The 18714-nt window shown below is 45.0% G+C and overlaps 1 protein-coding gene across 4 annotated transcripts in view; it reads left to right on the top strand.

Moving 5' to 3' along the window:
• The window catches only part of Dip2c (disco interacting protein 2 homolog C), a 375630-nt gene that overhangs the window by 278064 nt on the left and 78852 nt on the right, over positions 1-18714 (top strand). For all 4 annotated transcript variants that reach the window (XM_076872837.1, XM_076872836.1, XM_076872835.1 and 1 more), the window contains one exon: positions 17981-18120. In XM_076872837.1, the coding sequence (XP_076728952.1) occupies positions 17981-18120 (140 nt within the window). The remainder of the gene's footprint in view (positions 1-17980; positions 18121-18714) is intronic.

Here is an 18714-nt window from a genome sequence, read left to right as displayed (position 1 = left end):
CATCAGGACTTAAAGGCATCTGCATCAAGAGTAGCTCCTGACAGTCACCAAAACGTTCAGTTCATCAGTCTCTAAAGAACACCATTTGTTTTCACTACCATGTGTTTTATTTATTTTTTGATGTGTGGTATTTGTTGTGTCTTAAACTGCTGTCAACCTCCTTGGTGAGATTCTTCCAAAGAACATTCAATTATACGCTTCCATCATAAGCTGGGTGAATTGTGATCTATGAGAAGTGAACTGTTAGATGTCAAAAACTCACAAAATTGGGGCTGGGGTTGTGGTTTAGTAGTAGAGCACTTGCTTAGCATGTGTGAGGCACTGGGTTCGATTCTTGGCACCACATAAAAATATATTGTGTTCATCTACAGCTAAAAATATTTAATTAAAAAATCACAAAACTGCAGAAATCATCAAACTTTCCAAAGAAAACTTATATACAATCAAATACCTTGAATTTCAAATATTACCAATTGAAACTCATTTCAATCTAGTTATTCTTCCTTTAAATATAATTTAAAATGCTTGGAAAATATTTTTATATTTTAAATATCAATAAAAATTATATATATTTAAGGTGTAAAACATGTTTAATACATTGTGGAACCAGTAAATTCAGCTAATGAATATATATATACGCTACGTGACATACCTTTTTTTTTCCCTATTAGAACATTTACAATCTATTCTCTTAGCCAATTTTGAGTATAAAACTCATCTCTAGTAAACATAGTCAGTGTTGTTCAGTGGATCTCCTGAACATTTTCTTCCTGCTTAACTCAAATTTAATATACATTGGGCTGGGGATGTGGCTCAAGCGGTAGCGCGCTCGCCTGGCATGCGTGCGGCCCGGGTTCGATCCTCAGCACCACATACAGACAAAGATGTTGTGTCTGCCAAATACTAAAAAATAAATATTAAAATTCTCTCTCTCTCTCCCTCTTTCTCACTCTCTCTCACTCTTTCTTTAAAAAAAAAATTTTAAAAAAAATTTAATATACATTGACCAACATCTGCTGAGTCCTCCCACCCTAGTCTCTGGTAATTACCAATCTATTATGTGCATCTGCAAGCTTCTCTTTCTAGTTATATATAACATTAGGATGCATTTTCATATAATCACAGAAACATGAAATAGAATTTGCTCTAATTTAGATCTTGTGTTTTAAGTAATGCCAACCAGGAAGAAAATGAAATATATGATGATATCACCTTGGTTGAGTTTTTGCCTGGTTACCTTGTTGGCAAAATGCTCACCTACTTTCTACAAATTCACCTTTTTTTTTTCTGAAGTTCAACTGCCTCCAAAGATAATGGATTAAAACAGAAAAAGCTTGTGACTAGGAGAATCAAACTATCAGTTTTTCATCTTGAGCTGGTTTTAGCACAAACCTTTCATAAGCTTCACAACTTGTGTTTTTTTCCTCTGCTGGTTCTGAACAAGCCTTCTGCCCTTGCTATGTTGGACAGCTCCAAGAGCTGGGTCTCCTCCTGGGCTGTCGCTTATACTCATAGCTGTGGTTACTGCTGGTCTTCTCGACATGCCGGGCTGCAGATGTCTGGTGCCAGCTGGTGCTTCCTGGGTGCTTGGTGCCCATCACCACAGGGAGCTACAGGAAACAGTTGTTATCATTTCTGTAGACTCTCTATACCCATGGAAAAGAGAAAATAATGTGAAAGTGATACAGAAATATAAGACCAAGAGTGGATGCTACAGCAGTTGTCTTCCTGCCAGGAAACAGGTGATTGATCATCTGCTCCCACAGGCACGTCACCCCATCATCTCTGGAAATAGAAGAGCAGATAGAATCCTTGTGTTCAGTCAATGTGAAGTGATTATGGAATAACGGGCCAACTGTTTTAGAACATATATCTGTCCCAACTGATGAATGTTTTTGAAAAATCAATCTCGGCCTATATGCCGGAACTCGGTCTCCTCCATTGAAAATCCAAGTGAGAAAATCTTTATAAAGGATTTTGCCTTACATTTTTCTCAGAGAAATGGCACTTCATCCAGTGACTACAGTAGAGTGGGAATAGAGAAATGGCCTCTCATGGAGGATACTCCTGTGTTCTCCATGGGGACTTCTCGCACCTCCCCCTCTCCCTGCCTCTGTCTCATGGCCAAGGTCTCCCCCTAAGCAGATGTTCTGTGCTGCCTGTCTGTCCTGGTCTTGGCCCCTTTTACTACTTTCAAGGATCACATCCCTGGGCAGGGCCACCCTAGTCCTAGAGCCTTTCCCTGGAGGACATCTGATCAATGTCCCTCTGTTTTCCTGGAAGGTCTGGGAATCTGACAGGTGACTGGGATGCTGCCCCGAGCCCCCACCCCTGTGCCCCCACCCTGTGCCCCCTGCAGTCTTTCCATAACCATCCACAACACAGAGCAACAAGAGGGCACATTTTCTTAGGCAAATCCTGTTTTCAGTGGTGTTTAATAAAGAAGGAAGTTTGTCCTATTTCAGGGTTAAGGAATCCTAAAGTGAGAACCCATGGGGTATCAAGAGCCTTTTCTTTCCAGGGAGGACCACCTCTTTCCAGGCCCAATCGGCGCTGCTCAGCACAGCAGGCCGTCTCTGTCCTCAGTGGGCCCCGGGCCCTGCTCCTCTCAGCTGTCCTCTGCTTTCTGGCTCTGCTAGGGTTTGGATTTTTTGTTGTTTTTTAAACAGACCTTCCCAGAAACATTCAGTTATCTGCCAGGCAGGGGAGATGGAACAAGAAAGCCAGGAAGCTTGTGTGAGACCCCGGAGGGACGGCCACCTCGGCAATCCACCAGGTGAATGAAAAGATCATTCTAGATAGCAGTAGAACCTGCCCTGTGGACTTCACTGGATAGGAGGGGAGAGTGTGCTTCCTTAAGTCAGATTGACAAACTGCCTGTACCTGTTTTTGAGAGGTTTCCTAGGAACACAGCCACTTTTTTCTGCAGATTGCCTCCAGCGGCCCAATTGAGAAGCTGGGGCAGAGTCCCAAGTAGCAGCTCCTGCTGGAGCACTAAGGAAAGCTGTCTGACCCCAACAGGCCTCATCTAGTGCCCTTCACGTCCTGGGTGAGCTGGGAAGAGCGTGCTTCTTTCCTCTTAACCCATGGATTGGTAGGGAAAAGGTTTTGACGGTAGGTAACTCCTTCAGTGAAGGATGAAACTCACAATCAAAAAGTGAGGCGCTGGGGCTCTGTGGTCCAGAGCTTGCCTGGTATGTGTGAGGCACTGGGTCTGATCCTGAGCACCAAAAAATAAAGGTATCAAATCTATCTACAACTTAAAAAGGTAAGGCAGTAACATGAATTTTTTTCCAGACCTGTCCTGTCATCCTTGTTATCTACTCTGGTTTTCAAGCTTTGATGTGTTCAGTGATTGAGCTGAACCTTTTTTTAATCAAATGCATACTCTGCTATATTTTTTCTCCTCAGTATTCCACCTTCATGGCTCTTCATAGTCTTGCACATCAAAAGGAAAGTGACAGGTGTTCACACAGTCTAGAACACATCACTGCAGTGTGGCATAACATTGCTTGAACCGTTTGCTGTGGAGACTGCTGTATCCTCTTCTCACATAGCTCATGATCATAGGCTTCTGTGTCCACACCCACTAGCTTGGCCCTGTGTGTGTCATGGACACACTGGAGAAACAGTGATAGTGTGTTCCTTCTGATTTAACTCACATAAGGAAGGGCCTTGAAAAATATACAGAAGAGACCAATTTTAATGCTAAGCTAAGGTTATTACATCCTTATTTGACTTGGTGAGTTTAAGTATATTATGGCAACTTGGGGGCAATGTTCTTACACAAGTTGAGCATCCCTAGTCCAAAAACATGAAATTCAAGATGCTGTGGAACTTGAAAATGTTTGAACACTGATATGGTGCAGGTGGAAAATTCCACATCTGATCTCCGGTGGCAGGTGATGGTCAAAACACTGGCTCATACATGCGGCTTACTCAGCATCCAAGGGAAAGGAGACCCAGCCTCTTTGAGCTTCTGTGTCTCTCTTCTGTGTACACCTGGGTCCCACCACCCAAGCACGCTCACAAATGGCACGGGTGCAGGCCAGGCCTGAGAATGGCAGGTTCCCCACAAGAGGCCAAGCCCTACATCCATCGTGCCCTGTGTGTTTTTGCTTATCTCTGCTATGGTGAAAAGATGGTGTAGAAAGTATAGCTTAAAAAAAAAAAAAAAAAAGTCCACAGTTGTTCTTATAGGTAATAATAAGGAAAGAAAGGACCTGTATGTTTATGTATAGCCCTGGCAGAGTACACTGTTGGAAGTGCAAGAGGCCTTAGGGAGAGGGGGTTGTAGTGGTCACCATGTATGAGCTGAAGAAGCTGTTGGAGCTTTATGCCGAAAGTGATAGTTAATTAAAAGTAGAAAACGGTGCAGAAAATGAAGGTCTTAATAATGAAGCGAAAGTAGGCCTGTCAGCCTCGTGGTGTAGACATGCTTCTCAATGCCATGCTGATCTCAAAAGAAGCAAGGATCTTTCACAATAAACGGAAAATGGAAGGAAGCCGAGAATATTCAGACTGAAGACAGAAATCGAAAAGACTGGCAAAGCTAGGCTTGGTGGCTGTTGCACCGGTGTCCCCAGCTGCCCAGGATGCCTCACAGAAGAGACATTTGAGGCCAGCCTGGGACACCCTGTGTCACAAGAAGCAACGATGTTTCACTTCTCATGGTTTGTGGTGATGAGTCTGCTGCTCGTGACATGGGGGGAATCCATTAACCAGTTTGCCAAAGCTGTGGCAGGTGAAAATCTGAAGCTAGACAAGTCTATAATGCTGACAAAGCATTGCTATTTGGGCATTTTCCCCTGAAAAAGACTCCAGCTGATGATAGCCACCATGGATCGGGGATGCCAGGGACAGAACTGCCGGGATACGCCGAGGCACACCTAAGGGTGAGCTTGCTGCGAGGGGTGAAAGTTGGCACTCCTGCTGCTGAATGGGAGTTTCTTCCCATGTCACTAGGAAGCTCACTGAAGGGCACAGATCATCAGGGACGTCTTTCTTGGTTGGTTTCACAAACATTTGGTACCAGTTGCTTTGTGCATGCTACAGAGAAGCTGGGCCGGCAGACAACCACATAGATCTTGCTGTTCCTTGACAGTCATCCTGCTCGTCCTCCAGCTGAAATTCTCATCCAAGAAAAACGTCCTTGCCACGTGCTTCTCAAATGTGACTTTGTTAGTTCAGCCATGTGACCAGGATGTCCTCAGATGGATGAAGATGATAAAATCACTCTGGAGCGACACACTAGCAGAGTGAGTAGAGGCATGAGGGGGGAAGGTGTCCAAAGGGAGTTGTGCGTGTGGGGCCCGGTGACGGGGGATGTAGTCATTGTACGCGCCTGGCACAGTCTCTGGCTTGTGGTTCTATGCAGTGATGGTAAACTAGGTGGTGACATTGAAGAATTCGTGTCAACTAGGAAAGACTGGTGTCTGATTTCCCCACATACACTAAACACACAGACCTTTGGAGTCTGAGCTAGAAGTGGCTATTGGAGGCCCTCATCAACAATGAAACTCCAGTTGCTCATTTGTTGACTGACACAGGAGCCTACATGGTTGTGAATCCAGGTGATTGTGGCATCAATGACGATGACTTTAATACTGCAGAAACAGTCTTGAAGGAGTGTGCATTCATAATAGAAAAAGAAATTGTGTCGATTTATAAAATTGGACTCCAAGACAACCTGTGGACCAGGAAGATGGCTGTGGAGGAGACGTTTTAAGAAGCCTCCAGTCGAATGCCCTCCCCTCTAGAAGGCCTTCTTCCTGGTCCTGCTGTGTCTGATGTTTCTTCTCCCTTAAAATATGGTGACAGTAACATCTTGATCAAAGCTCGATGTCAAGGCAGGAGAGCGAAGGCTGCCCCAGTTCACTGCTGCTGGCAGGTGGTGCAGGTGTTCAGGGATGCTAAGGACGCTGAGGACGTTGCTTTTTCACTGTTACAATTGTACGCTCTATTTCCCACTGTTAAGTACTCATATGAGAATAAACGTAAGAATGGTGGATTACTGGTGGCACATACGTTCAGGCGGCAGCAATGTTGATGTGAACCAGCCCGGACGTGTCCATGGCTGAGCCGGTGGTGACTTTGCTTTATAATGGTTCTTGTACTCAAGTTTTAAGGACAAAATCATTAAAATATCATGTAAGATCACCCTCAGGCTTTATTTGTAAGATGTATATGAACTGTAAATTTAATTTGGTAGTTAGACTGGGGTTCCTCTTCAAAATATATCTATGTATTTATAAATATTCCAAAATATGAAGGCAAAAGAAATATATCCAAAATGCTTCAGGTCCCAAGTGTTTTGCGCATTACCGTGCTCAGCCTATAATGTATATGAAAGCACAGTTTCTTAAGTGTTGCTTTATCTGCCTAAAACATTCACAAGGGTCACTCCATTTACCTATGGTTTAGATATTAAAACCATAAATTGCTATAAACCAATTGAAGCATTATTTCTTAAATTTAGACTAAAATCCCCTGAAATGAAGCAAGCTATCAGAAATATTAGATGTTGCACTTTTGCTCCTAGAACCATTTATTTCTCAGCTCCTCTGCCACAGGCTGCATGGGCTCCCGTTCCAGAGCTGACCCGGAATGCGCTTGCCCAGGAGCTTGGGAAGAAGAGCACCTTTGCTTGGTTGAAATGAGTGAAAGCAGAGAGTCCCTGAGGTCGGCCCTGAGATGTCCAGGATCCCACAGCACTAACAGCCTGCACGGTGGCTAGCACTGCTGTGCTGTGCCAGAACTCAAGGTGGTTTTTCATGTGATGTCTGATGTGAGTTGAAATCATCCTGTATTCTCCCAGCACCTTTTGAGGAAAGGATTACAGGACAGAATTCAGCTATAATGTGGTACTTCTTTGACCAACAGGTGACTGTTCTGTGGTTACTTCCCTAGAGTTTGTCCACTACTTCATAGATTTAAAAGTTAAGTCTTCATTTTGATGTTCAGATGCCTGATTCAATAGAAAAGGCAGATGGAGACCTGTTGGGCTTTGTGTCCATGTGAACCTGTCATCCCAGGTACCCCAACACCTGATTTCTGCAACTACAAATGAGGATCCTAATAGCCATGCCCACTGTTACCAGTGCCACCTATGCCACAGGCTGTTTGGAGTCCTGGTCGTGAGGTGCATCCTGGTGACTGAGTCAGCAGGCTGTGTATGTGACACCCCTTCCCCTCCATGACCACCCACCATCAGCTTCTTAGCCTCTCGGTCCATGGAAAGTGAGGGTCAGACACCAAATCTTTGCCACATCTTGGAGCTCATGTTGACAATTCAGTTTGCCTTTCACTTGGATAATGAGAGTAGGCGGCTCACAGGATCTGATTTCTAATTTAAGTATCAGTCACCATTATTTGCTCTTCTTTAACACTTTTATTAGAAGCAATGTGTGAAGGCACTCTTATTAACAGAAATTTTAAAATTCGGCATCCCCCCTTCCCCAGTCTTGAGAGCAAGATGGTTACTCTGTCCTTGTTTGCCAGGCTGGGAACGTAGACACTTTCCTATTCCTCCTCCCTTGGCATGCCCTGCCTCCCCACCCCAGTCTTCAGGGTGTATCCAAACCCATCTTCCCTCTCCCCATGGCTGCCTCAGCCTCTTGCCTGGATTCCCACAGTTCCTGATGGGTCTCTTGCCTGCCCCCCAGTCTGGCCAGAGTTCTCTCTGGCTCCTTGCTTGAGCCATGAGGTTTGAGGATGTGCATGAGGCCCTGTGTGATCTGCCCTACTGTCCCAGTGACCTCTCCTCCTGTCCCCTCTTCCTGGCTCATGCAGCCTTGGTTTCTCGTGCCTGGAACTGCCTACCACACCACGGAAAATGCAGCGTGTTCTTCCTGTTTGGTTCTTTCTCTGCCTGCTTTTCCGACAGCATTGTCAACTTTTCATGCACTGTGGAATTTCTTGGTATAATTGTTCATTTATTGTCTGCTTCCACCTAGTAAATATTCGGCACCTGATGTTTTTGAATAAGTAAAATTTTAAAATGTCAGTTCAACGTACCCTCCCATACCCTTATCTCTGACAATTCTACATTGCTCATTGGCAATGGAGACTGTTGGGGGCTGAACCTTTTTCGGCACATTTGATAGCTGCATAGCTTGCATTTCATATAAGTGGAGCCACACATGGTCCCAGTTCTTTGTTTTTTATGTTTTTTTTTTTTTTTTCCCATTTGGACTGATGACATGGGTGCTGCTGGTATGCTCACATAACCCAGTCTATCAAGAAGGGGGCTCCAGCAGAACGGCTCGGTGCCCTGTGAGTAACTGTCAACCACCTACCCAAGGCTCGTGCAGCACAAGTGTGGCAAGAGAGGGAGCCAGCAGTGGAGGTCTTAAGCAGCAGCCTCAGCCACGTCCCCAGGGATGCTCTGAGTGCAAGCTCTGGAGTGGGGAGCCGGAGTAGAGATGGGCCTTCTCCCCGACGTCCCAGAGCAGGGCAGGCAAAGCACGCGAAGCTGGGGAAGGGCAGGAATTGACAGCGAGCAGGCCCTTTCTGTCTCTCGCATCTCACCTGACTCAGTGCACACAGGCATTTGCATCAGTATCCCCCACCACCTGTGGCCTAGAGGTCTCAGGATGAGAGGTGTCAGGGGGGCTCACTGTTGGTGTGGTGGCCTCACCCAGAGCACCTCTCTGGTGTTGGTGGTTGATAGACTTCTCAGATGTGCCAGTCTACTGAGTGGCATCGTCCTTCAGATTAGACAACAAATTGAGCGGACAGAAAAGGATAAAAAGGTACGATTTGAGTATCACTGACAATCAGATCTCCCTGTCGGTTGCTCTCCTGGTGACTGGATTGCGTTCCTGGTGTCAGGGAAGGTTGCTGTCTGTTTAATGATTGTTTTTCTGATGCGTCTTCAAGCTGTTTAGTGCTGGGATCGTATGAAGCCGTGATCTTTATAATTAGCTGCAGTGCTTGGACGATCTTTTGCCAGGAGGTGAATGTAGGTGATGACGACGCTATCTTAATGTCACATGTCTTCCAGGAAGAGTGAGTGCTGCTCTCTGGGTTCTTTCTCTCATTTTTCTTACATCAAACTCATTTTTTCATGTGTTCAATGAAAGTGCTGCTCAACACCCGTGTCTTTGTGCACAGTCTTTCCTCTGGGTTGACTATATAGGAAAGATCCCGTGTGGTATTTCACGTGAGTTATTGTCTACCACAGAAAGGGCAGTACAGGTTCTCGTTCTGGGAAAGAGAGTCAGTGGCCATAAACTCGCATTGTATTCTGTCTTGATGGCTTACTTCCCTAGAAATGAGTTTTTCACACATAAGAGGTCAAAAGCCAGATTATTAAGTTAACAAACAAGCTGCATTTCATTCTATAAAGCTGACTCTCTTTGGGGTTCTAGGACAGTCCTTGTAGATTCTGGCGTGCTGACCAAAGGATGTTTAATGTCGTTATAAAGTCTAGCGTGGGAGCTGTTACAGCCCTTACCTTTTAGTTAGTCTTTACCGTTTTCAAAGGAGTTGCTGTCCTACAGAGAAAGGCCTAGGAGGACACATCACCCATTTGAAGGGTCCAAGGATTGGCATTTCCTCTGTTACCATCTGAGCAGTGTGGATTGTATCCTGTGCTTCCTAACCTCCCAGGACAGCTCACTGTGCCCTGGCAATGAAGAAGAGCTCGAACTTGCAGTAACAGTGCCACACAGCTGAGTTCTTGCCTGGCTTTTAGACCACTTAATTAAAAAGTTACTTGATGATTATCTATGGTGATCAGTGATGGGAAAATTGTAATGCATTTGCTCATTATTTTTGGGCCCTTTTGGAACCTGTATCTCTTTGTGATTCTCTTCCATAAATGTTTGCTCAGCAATCTGGGGTAGTTTCAGGGAAGCTGCTTGGGCAGGTAAAGGTCTGGGCAATAGATGTCAGCAGGACTGTGCCCAGAGGTGACCTTCCTGGACTGTGTAGGGCCAGGTCCTTTAAGAATTCCAGGCCTGATGGGATGGTGGCCACTGGCTGTTAAGTATCTTAATATCGTTTCTCTCATATGCAACACGGAATGGCCTCTCACACAAAGAAAAATATGTTGGAAGGTTCTGTGGCTCATGGAATCGGTGGCTCCTCTAGTAGCCCCCTCGGTGAATGGGCAGGAGGCAGAGGTACTTTTGAGAGAAGGGAGCAGGACCCTGGTGAGCCAGGGTGGGGGACCAGGCTGGCAGCGAGCTTCTGGGCTCTGTGCCCTCCAGCTGTGCTCCAAGACTGTCAGGAGCTGATGGCTGTTGGGCCTAACCCTGCCAGCCTTGCCCTTGGGCATCAGTCTCCACATAGAAGGACTGATAGTCTGATAGCTGCGCCTTCTTAAGAACATGAGTTTGGGGAACGGGAAGGAGCAAGAGCAGGGAGTGGGCCTGATTTCTCGTGTCTGCCTACTCACATGCCCACCTTCACACATCAGCTAGGAGTGGCAGAAACCCTCAGGTCTGGTGCAGACCACTCTGGCTTCCTGTGAACCGCGCTGTGGTTGGGTAGGTCCCTGGCAGTCAGGATGAACAGGGCACTTCATCCCTCAAGTCATCTACAAACCGCATTTGGAGGTGGGCCTTTGGGAGGTAGTTAGGGTTGCATGAGGTCATGAGGATGGGCTCCATAGTGGCATTAGTGGCCAGTGCTGTGCTCTCATCAGTGACACCCTCTACCATGTTATGATGCTGCAGGAAGGCCTTCACTTGGGCTTGCCACCTCAGGACCAGAGATGAACACGCCTCTTGTCCTATAAAGTACTCCGTCTGTGGTGTTGAGTTCAGCAACAGAAAACAGACACTTGGGTGTGCAAGATGATTTCTTCTCTGCAGTGCTGTCCCCCCCCCATAATATTTTTTGTTCCTATTTGTAAGACTATTTATAGAATAGAAAAATATTGGCAAAATGTATGTTTATGATGCCCAAGTTCACAAAGAACAAGTTGAGAAATGGAAAGCAAGAGATCACTTCAAGAGATCACATCTAGAGTGCCGGTGACAGAGATTTCTCAAAGCTACACCAATCATTTATTGAACTAAATACACATGTATGTATATATGTACAGCATGTGTTACTTTGACCTTTTTGACTGCAGGTGCTATTAAAGGACTTTATTGCTGTAGCAATGAAAAGCAGTGGGCATACAAAATGGTAATCAAAACCATCCAGACCCCCTTGTCTCCACATTTGTTTTCTATTTCGTGAAAGATTCTTACCCAGAATTCATAGAGCTGGGAAAAAAACAAGATCAAATTCATCCTAAATAAGGTACTCTGCTGTCCAGTGCACATCTCATACTAGAATTGTGTGCCTCTTTCTGGGGCAGAACCAGTGACCTGGTGGGGAAATGAACAGTTAACACCAGCCCATGAATGGGGCTTCCAAAGATGTTTTTGATGACTCAAAAAGTCAGACTTAGAATCTAAGTCTTTTAAAAGTCTCACTTTTAAAACACAGCAAGATTGAATTACAAAAAAAAAAGTTTTCCAATTTATCTACAAATTTAGTTTAGAAACTTCTCTAACAAGATAGAGATTAAAATCATCTAAATGAGAATATGTCTTAATTAAGTAACATTGAGCAGCTGTATTATCCTGTTCAAGTTGTCTTGACCACTTGCAATTAAGAGTGTATTCTGTTTTGCATCGTGTTTGATTAAATTGCTCTTAGGTTTGTTTTGGCAGATTCAGGAGGTGGCTGGAGGATGCCTCAGCCACATCTTCATGGGCTGAAGTTGTTCCTTCTGGTTCGAGCCCATAGCTTGTTGTGAAGATATGGAAAGGTAGATAAGGCAAATGAAGAAAACAGTATGAAAACATTTGGTATGAAATGATCGATGTTTTTGACCACAGAAATTTAAACTGGGTAGATGAGTTACATTGAAGAAATATTTCTTATTTTATATAGTTCTTAAAATAGTTTCTGTAAATGGCATGTATTGCTCTTATCAAAGAGAAGGGGGAGGGCTGGGGTCGTGGCTCGGTGGTAGAGCATTTGCCTTGCATATGTGAGGCACTGGGTTCGAACCTCAGTATCACATAAAAATAAAGATATTGTGTCCAAGTATAACTAAAAAAATTTTTTTGAAAAGAAAATTGTTAGAGCTCATAACTTAGAATATTAAGATATGCTGTTTTTATCTTGTACTTTTATCAATACTCACATCTTTAGTTTTTTTTTGTATCTTTATTTTTATTTATTTATTTGTTTATTTTTATGTGGTGCTGGGGATCAAACCCAGGGCCTTACATGCATAAGGCAAGTGCTCTACCACTGAGCTACAGCCTCAGCCCCTATCTTATATTTTTTAAAGTCTATATTAAACTGAACATTGAAGAAGGGTATATTTGTATTTTTACTGAGTTTGGGGATTATTTTTCTGGCACTGTTAATTTATTAGGGGTATTTTACTGAGTTTGAAAAGGCCTGCCCAGGGAAGGAGGAAGTCCATTGGTACTCTGATCTGTGTGTCTCTGCACGGTAGGCCAGGCAGGCACGGTAGCCAGAGCTAATTTGCCTTCCTCTGAAAGAAAATCCTTTAGTCATAGATGGTGACACAGAACTCAGCAGCTGTCGAGAGGAGATGCCTCCTAGCTGGGCATGGTGTCATATGCCTGTAACACCAGCGACTTGGGAGGCTGGGGTAAGGGGCCTCAGTAACTTTGTGAGGCCCTGTCCTAAAAAAAAAAAGGGTTTGGGATGTGGCTCTGTGATAAAGCACCCTGGGTTTAATCTTAATACCACAAAGAGAAAAAGCCTCCTTCAAGGCTCTGGCCTCAGGGCAAGAATGGAAGACCCCACCTGCCAATTGACTGCCATGTGGGTCTCCAGTGACGCGTTCTTGTGGAGCTCAGGTGTGTCTTCCCAGGGAAGCAGTGTTCAGTGAGCTACTTTGATGCCAGCGTGTGGAACGTATCTGTGGGAAGACCCTCAGTTCCAGGGAGGGGGCCGCCCCTGCTGCCTTTGTTTCCTGATCAACCTGGATCATGCTGGAGGCTGTTGGCCTGGGCTCCTGTCTGGCTCTTCACATGCTGGCTTTTGGCACATGCTGTGTGTGACCTTCAGGATTTGGATTCTGCGTCTGTGAAATGAGGATCAAAGCTGTGCCCCTGTCCCAGGCCTGTGTGAGCACTGCGTGGACTCCTCCACATCAGGGGCTTGGAAGTAGGTTGGGTGCTTAGTAAGACTTCAGACGCTAGCTGCTGTTGCTACTGCCAGCATTACCATGTGGATATCTTACAATGGCCTAGTTTATGTGCAAATACCCATCTTGCTCTCCAAATGTACCATTGTTTCTAAGCTGAGAATGCCCAAATTGGAGATCACCTACACAAGATGGAAGAAATGAAAGACCTTTTTTTCCACTTGGAAAAGGTTTCCGCGAATCACCAGCCTGGTGAGGCCTCACCAGTGCAGTTGCAGTGCTGTTAAACCCGGAAGGTAGGATTTGGGACAACTGCTTGCTCGTGACTTGACTCCATCTATTTTGTGTTAAGGCCCAGCTGGGCTCCACTTGCTGTCAGGAGTAGCAAACTGCAGGTGTGTTCCTTGAAATTTACAGTAGCTCGCTCTTCAGGTGTGAACACAGCAAGATTAACTAAATGCTTCTCGTGTTTTACTGAGGTTGGCCGTGTTATGTGGTGGTAAGGTTTTGTTGTCGGGGTTTTTGAACTGGTGCACACTGTTGGGTCGCAGCTACTTGGCTGAGCCAGCATTGCTCATAGGCTGTACCACGCTCCTTTCTGTTTTAATTTCAGTTTCTTTTCATCTGTTTTTTATATCAAGGCAGCATTGATACAAATCTGTTTTCCCCCCTTCATATCTTTAAGTGTGGAAACTGCCTCCTTGTGCTCCTGGAATTTACCGCGTTGATGACTCTTGTAATTTGTATTCTTTGTGAGATACACGGCGCTGCGTGCTCATGAGTGCTGCTTTTCATCTTGGCAACTCGTCTGGATGTCGACAAATCTATCTTAATTAGTTATTGATCATTATTTACTGTTATTGATTATTGTTAATTAACTTGATCCTGTTGATTATTATTGTCACTGTTCTTGAATCCCTGTGGAGTCTGCTTATTGGGGTTTTTTTCCACTTTGCCTAGTTTATCCTGGAGTTATTTCTTAGGAAAACGGCAACACAGATAGCCTAAGTCTGTTCATAATTGAGAGTACACAGACAGGAAAAACAAAGAGAAATGATCTTTTACTCACCAAATTGGGGGAAATTCCAGTTTATCAGTGTTGGCAAGAATACAGAAGCTGGTATTTCTGAGGGGCAGCTGGGTGCCGTGTTAAAAGAAGGTTCTTTACCCACCTGGGGTTGACCTGTTTCTGTCCCAGAGCTAAGGCCTTGGGTAGCACAGAACCTGTCCTTACCTCTCTGGGGCAAGGCCATGAGGACCTCTTTAAAGTACTTAAAGTAGCATATAGCCAGCGCTGGGTACACATCTAATAAACAAAAGACATAGTTGTGTTTCGTTGGTGGGAAGGCAAAGTGGCATGTTCTTTTTGGAAGGCCTTTAGATTTTATTAAAATGTGTAACTCTGATTCTTCTATTTTCCTAGACGTGTCTTCCAGAAATATTTCCTACTATATAAAAATTGGACAAAATGAAACAAATGGTCATAATATTCATATTACCGAATACTGTAAGATTAGTTCATCGGAAGGTGCACACACCCTACATGTATATGTGTGTGCATAGACATGAAAAGATCTTCAGGCGTTGTAGAAGAATATGCGTGTTTTGATCCTGTCTTTCTTTGCAAGTGTGTGTATAGTGGACATCATTTCCATGTAACTGTGTTAGTCTCTCCTTTACTGTTTGCAGTGAAGGTGTTGATGTGTGATGGGGCAGGGCGCAGCCTTGGAGGGCAGGCAGGTGGAGCATGAACAGGGGCTGTCTTTTTTTGCTATAATGTTAGCCTTGTTCATCATAACAGTATGCTCTTAATTTTTCATTAAGAAACTGTAGTGGACCAGTGTGGCCGGTGTGCTGGGTTGTGGGCAGGGAAAATGTCCAGGAAGGAGACAGGAAGTGTTCAGGTCTAGGCGTGGGCTGTGCTCTGGGTCAAGCCCCAACATTTATTTGGGCAACTAAATTGACATTTCTGTGTTCTGTGCTACAAGTTTTTAATCTGAAAATAAACAAGAGTACCTCTTGTTTGGTTAGATTTAAGTAAGTCCACACATGTAAAAGGTCAGAACAGTTATGGCAGGTGAAATACACCAGTGAATCCCAAGCCTTGTCACTGGGGAGGAGGAATCCTACAGCCAAAGTCAGGTCTCTCAGGCAGATCCAGGAATGCAGACAACTTTGGGGTGGCCTGGGGAGGTAATGAGGCTATTTACCACGTCCAGGGATCGACATGCGCCTCTTTCATGTATTTTGCAAATCTATAAGGAAAAGAACCCTGGGGTTTGAGTTTTCTCTGATTAGCAAGAAACTCTTAAATACAAATGTAAGTTGGTAGATTAAATTAATGCAAGGTTAGTGTCATTCATTTACATCATGTGTGACTTTATTCTCATAACTACCATTTTGTAAATGTAATAGAAAATTTCCTATAATAAATAGTTTATGGACTTAAGATATTTAATTACAGGTCTTGCTTCTCGACTATTACAAAATGTAGAAAGAGGATCTTATAACCAAGACAACAAATGACACATTATTGAATCTTAGAAGAATGTTGTCCTCCTGGCTTCTGGTTTGGGACCTTCCTGTCCCCCAAGTACCCATGTTTTGAATCTTTCCGTCCTTGAGATGGTCATGGCTCATTCAGATTTTTTTTTTTTTTATAAAGAGAGAGAATTTTTTTAATATTTATTTTTCAGTTTTCGGCGGACACAACATCTTTATTTGTATGCACCATGTTCCTTTCTGTTTTAATTTCAGTTTCTTTTTGCTGAGGATCAAACCTAGTGCCGCGTGCATGCCAGGCGAGCGCACTACCACTTGAGCCATATCCCCAGCCCATCAGAATTTTTTTGTGTGTCTCTTAAGTATGTCTTTGTCAGTTATTGGGAGAGCACATTGGTTTCCTAGGGCCGTCATAACAAAGATCCACACAGTGGCTGACTTTAAACAATGGAAACTTCTTTGTCTTGGAGACTGAAGTTCAAACTTGAGGTGTCCACAGGACTCCTCCTTCAGAGGCTAAGTGGGAATCTGCTCCTGGCCTCGCTTCAGCTGATGAAGGCTGCCAGCAGCCCCGGGCATTTCTCTATCTAGAGGCCTGACCCTCCTCTCTCCGTGTCTGCCTCTCTTCTTAGAATGCCAAGCCCTGGATCTTGTCCACTGTAAGCCAATGTGGCCTCAGCTTGACTGCATCTGAACAGACCGTTTCTGAACAAGATTACGTCATAGGTGCCAGGGGCTGTCTTTTGTGGGGAGGCAGTTGAGCCCACAGCAGGCCTGGGGGCTTGTAATTTCTGGCTTTGACACTGAATCTTTGTAGTGGACCGTAGTGGAGGGAGGAGATGGTGGTAGATCTGTGAGAACTCCTCTGTTGTTCATTCCAAGGTTTTGATCTCCTGGGCTCTTTAAAGAGGCCAGGAGGATGATATACTTTCCCATGATTTGAGCTATTGGTTTTGTTTCATAGTTTTTATAATTTAGGCAGAGTTTATATATGGCTTTACTTTCTTTAATTCTTAGGGTAGAATCATTAAGTTTTCAGATTCATGTTTTTTTAAGAGAATTTTAATATTTTTTAGTTTTTTCGGCGTACACAACATCTTTGTATGTGGTGCTGAGGATCGAACCCGGGCCACACGCATGCCTGGCGAGTGCGCTACCGCTTGAGCTACATCCCCAGTTTTTTGATATACCACTTACTTGATTCAAATGAGATTCCTTTTACAAATTTTAACTTTATCATTGCCCAATTTGTGTGTGTAGGTTCATTATAAATCTTTGCAATATTTTAACGTTAAAACACAAACTCACATTTGTAGTCCACTTTGAGACTTTAAACACTAAAGACTTGTGTGTGAAAAATTATGGAAACAAATGTGCTGTTTACCCAAATTGTGGCCTCACTTAGCTACACATTGAATCTTTTATTAGAAGTAAAAATTCATAATGTGTTCACTAGTTCAGTCAGCAGACAGTTATTTCAAGGTACTATTTCAGGAATGGGATACAGCCTGAACACCCAATAGTGCCCATTCTCAGGAGGGTCAGGCTCCGAGGGAGGAGGCTACCCACATAGATGGCCCCTGCTGTGCAAAACGGGAGGTCTAGGTATTTTTATGGGGTAATTGAGAAGTGCCTCCAACCTCTGGGGACAGGGTCCTGTGGACGTTGGTGGGAAAAGCATCCCTGGGTGGAGGCAGGATTCCAGGCAAAAGCCCCGTGGTGGGGACAGTGGGGGATATATACTCCACAGCAGCCGCAGGCCCAGGGGAGGCGATGGAGAATGTGCTCATCTTTTCAGAACTCTCAGCCCCAGATCTTGCCCCACGAGGTATTGTATAACATGTCTGTCATTTAGACATTCTTCCTTAAAACTTGGCCACCAGGATGGCATGCATTATCTCATTTTAGCTTCTTTGTAAAGTTGAGCAGACGCCTGAACAGTCTGCACCTGCCCTGAGGCGGGAGAGTCAGGATCACCCCCGTATTGTTCACTGATGTGCTTCCTGGGAGCGGTGCTCACTCCTTTAGCCATTGGTAAGACTGGAGAGCAGGCCTGGCCTAACAGGGGTGACTCCGCTCACTGTGGTGTCTGTGCCCAGGTCAGGACAGGAGGTCAGGAGGCATCTCTGAGGCAGGTGGTAAAACACCAAGGAACTGAGAGTAGAATCACAGTGCACAGCAGCAGGCGGGCGCTCCTGGTCAGAGGTGTCTCCAGCGGCCAGCTCTGCCTCCAGGAGGGCTTCCGTCCACAGGTGGCTGCCCATCTGTGTGTGCACCAGGACATGCATGCCTCTAAACAGAAGGGAGGATCTGCTGATGCACACTGAGATGCACTTGTGCTTTCAGGCCCACGGATGACAGCAACCAGCCTCCTGGCCGGGGCGTGCTCTCCATGCATGGGCTGACCTATGGTGTCATCCGGGTGGACTCAGAGGAGAAGCTGTCTGTGCTCACAGTGCAGGACGTTGGGCTTGTCATGCCCGGAGGTGAGTGTGGGCCGTGGGTTGTGACGTCAGCAGTCCCAGCCTTGGCCTCGAGGCCGATCTGTTAGCATGTATTTACTGGCACACATCATCTTCCTCTTCCCATACTACATCATGGTCCTCTGTGGGAGCTCTCGGGCTGAGCACTGAGCTTCCAGCTTTTGAAAGTCTTCATTAAGCCTCAAACACTTGAAGCAATGTTCCCTCTCCTGAGAAAAGAGAACCCACAATATCTGAGAAGCTGTGGGATGAAGGGCACCTCTACACACCATAGACCCTGGGATCATCTTCCCTGGGAAGGCATCATGGAGCAGCTCTGTAGCTCAGACCGGTGCTGGGGCAGCTTCCCTTTCTCTACCCCAGAGAGCAGCTTCCAATCTACCATCTTGACATTTTAACCAAAGCTGGACACCAAGCTCATCTTTCCAAAGCCCTTGAGACTTTGAGCAGATGTTTAGAAGTGAGGAACATGAGTCTGTGTAATCCCTGAAGCCTGTTTTTAGCAGTAAAGCCCTTTCATGAAGCCAGAGAAGCCATTTCTACAACAACATAGATGGCCACTTGGCTTAGGGTCCCTGCCTTGCCGTACCTCGCCTG

The sequence above is a fragment of the Callospermophilus lateralis genome, chromosome 13, assembly GCF_048772815.1.
Source record: "Callospermophilus lateralis isolate mCalLat2 chromosome 13, mCalLat2.hap1, whole genome shotgun sequence".
In the NCBI taxonomy this organism is placed as follows: Eukaryota; Metazoa; Chordata; class Mammalia; order Rodentia; family Sciuridae; genus Callospermophilus; species Callospermophilus lateralis.
The sequence above is the reverse complement of the archived record's forward strand: the minus strand, read 5'-3'. Positions and strand labels throughout refer to the sequence as shown.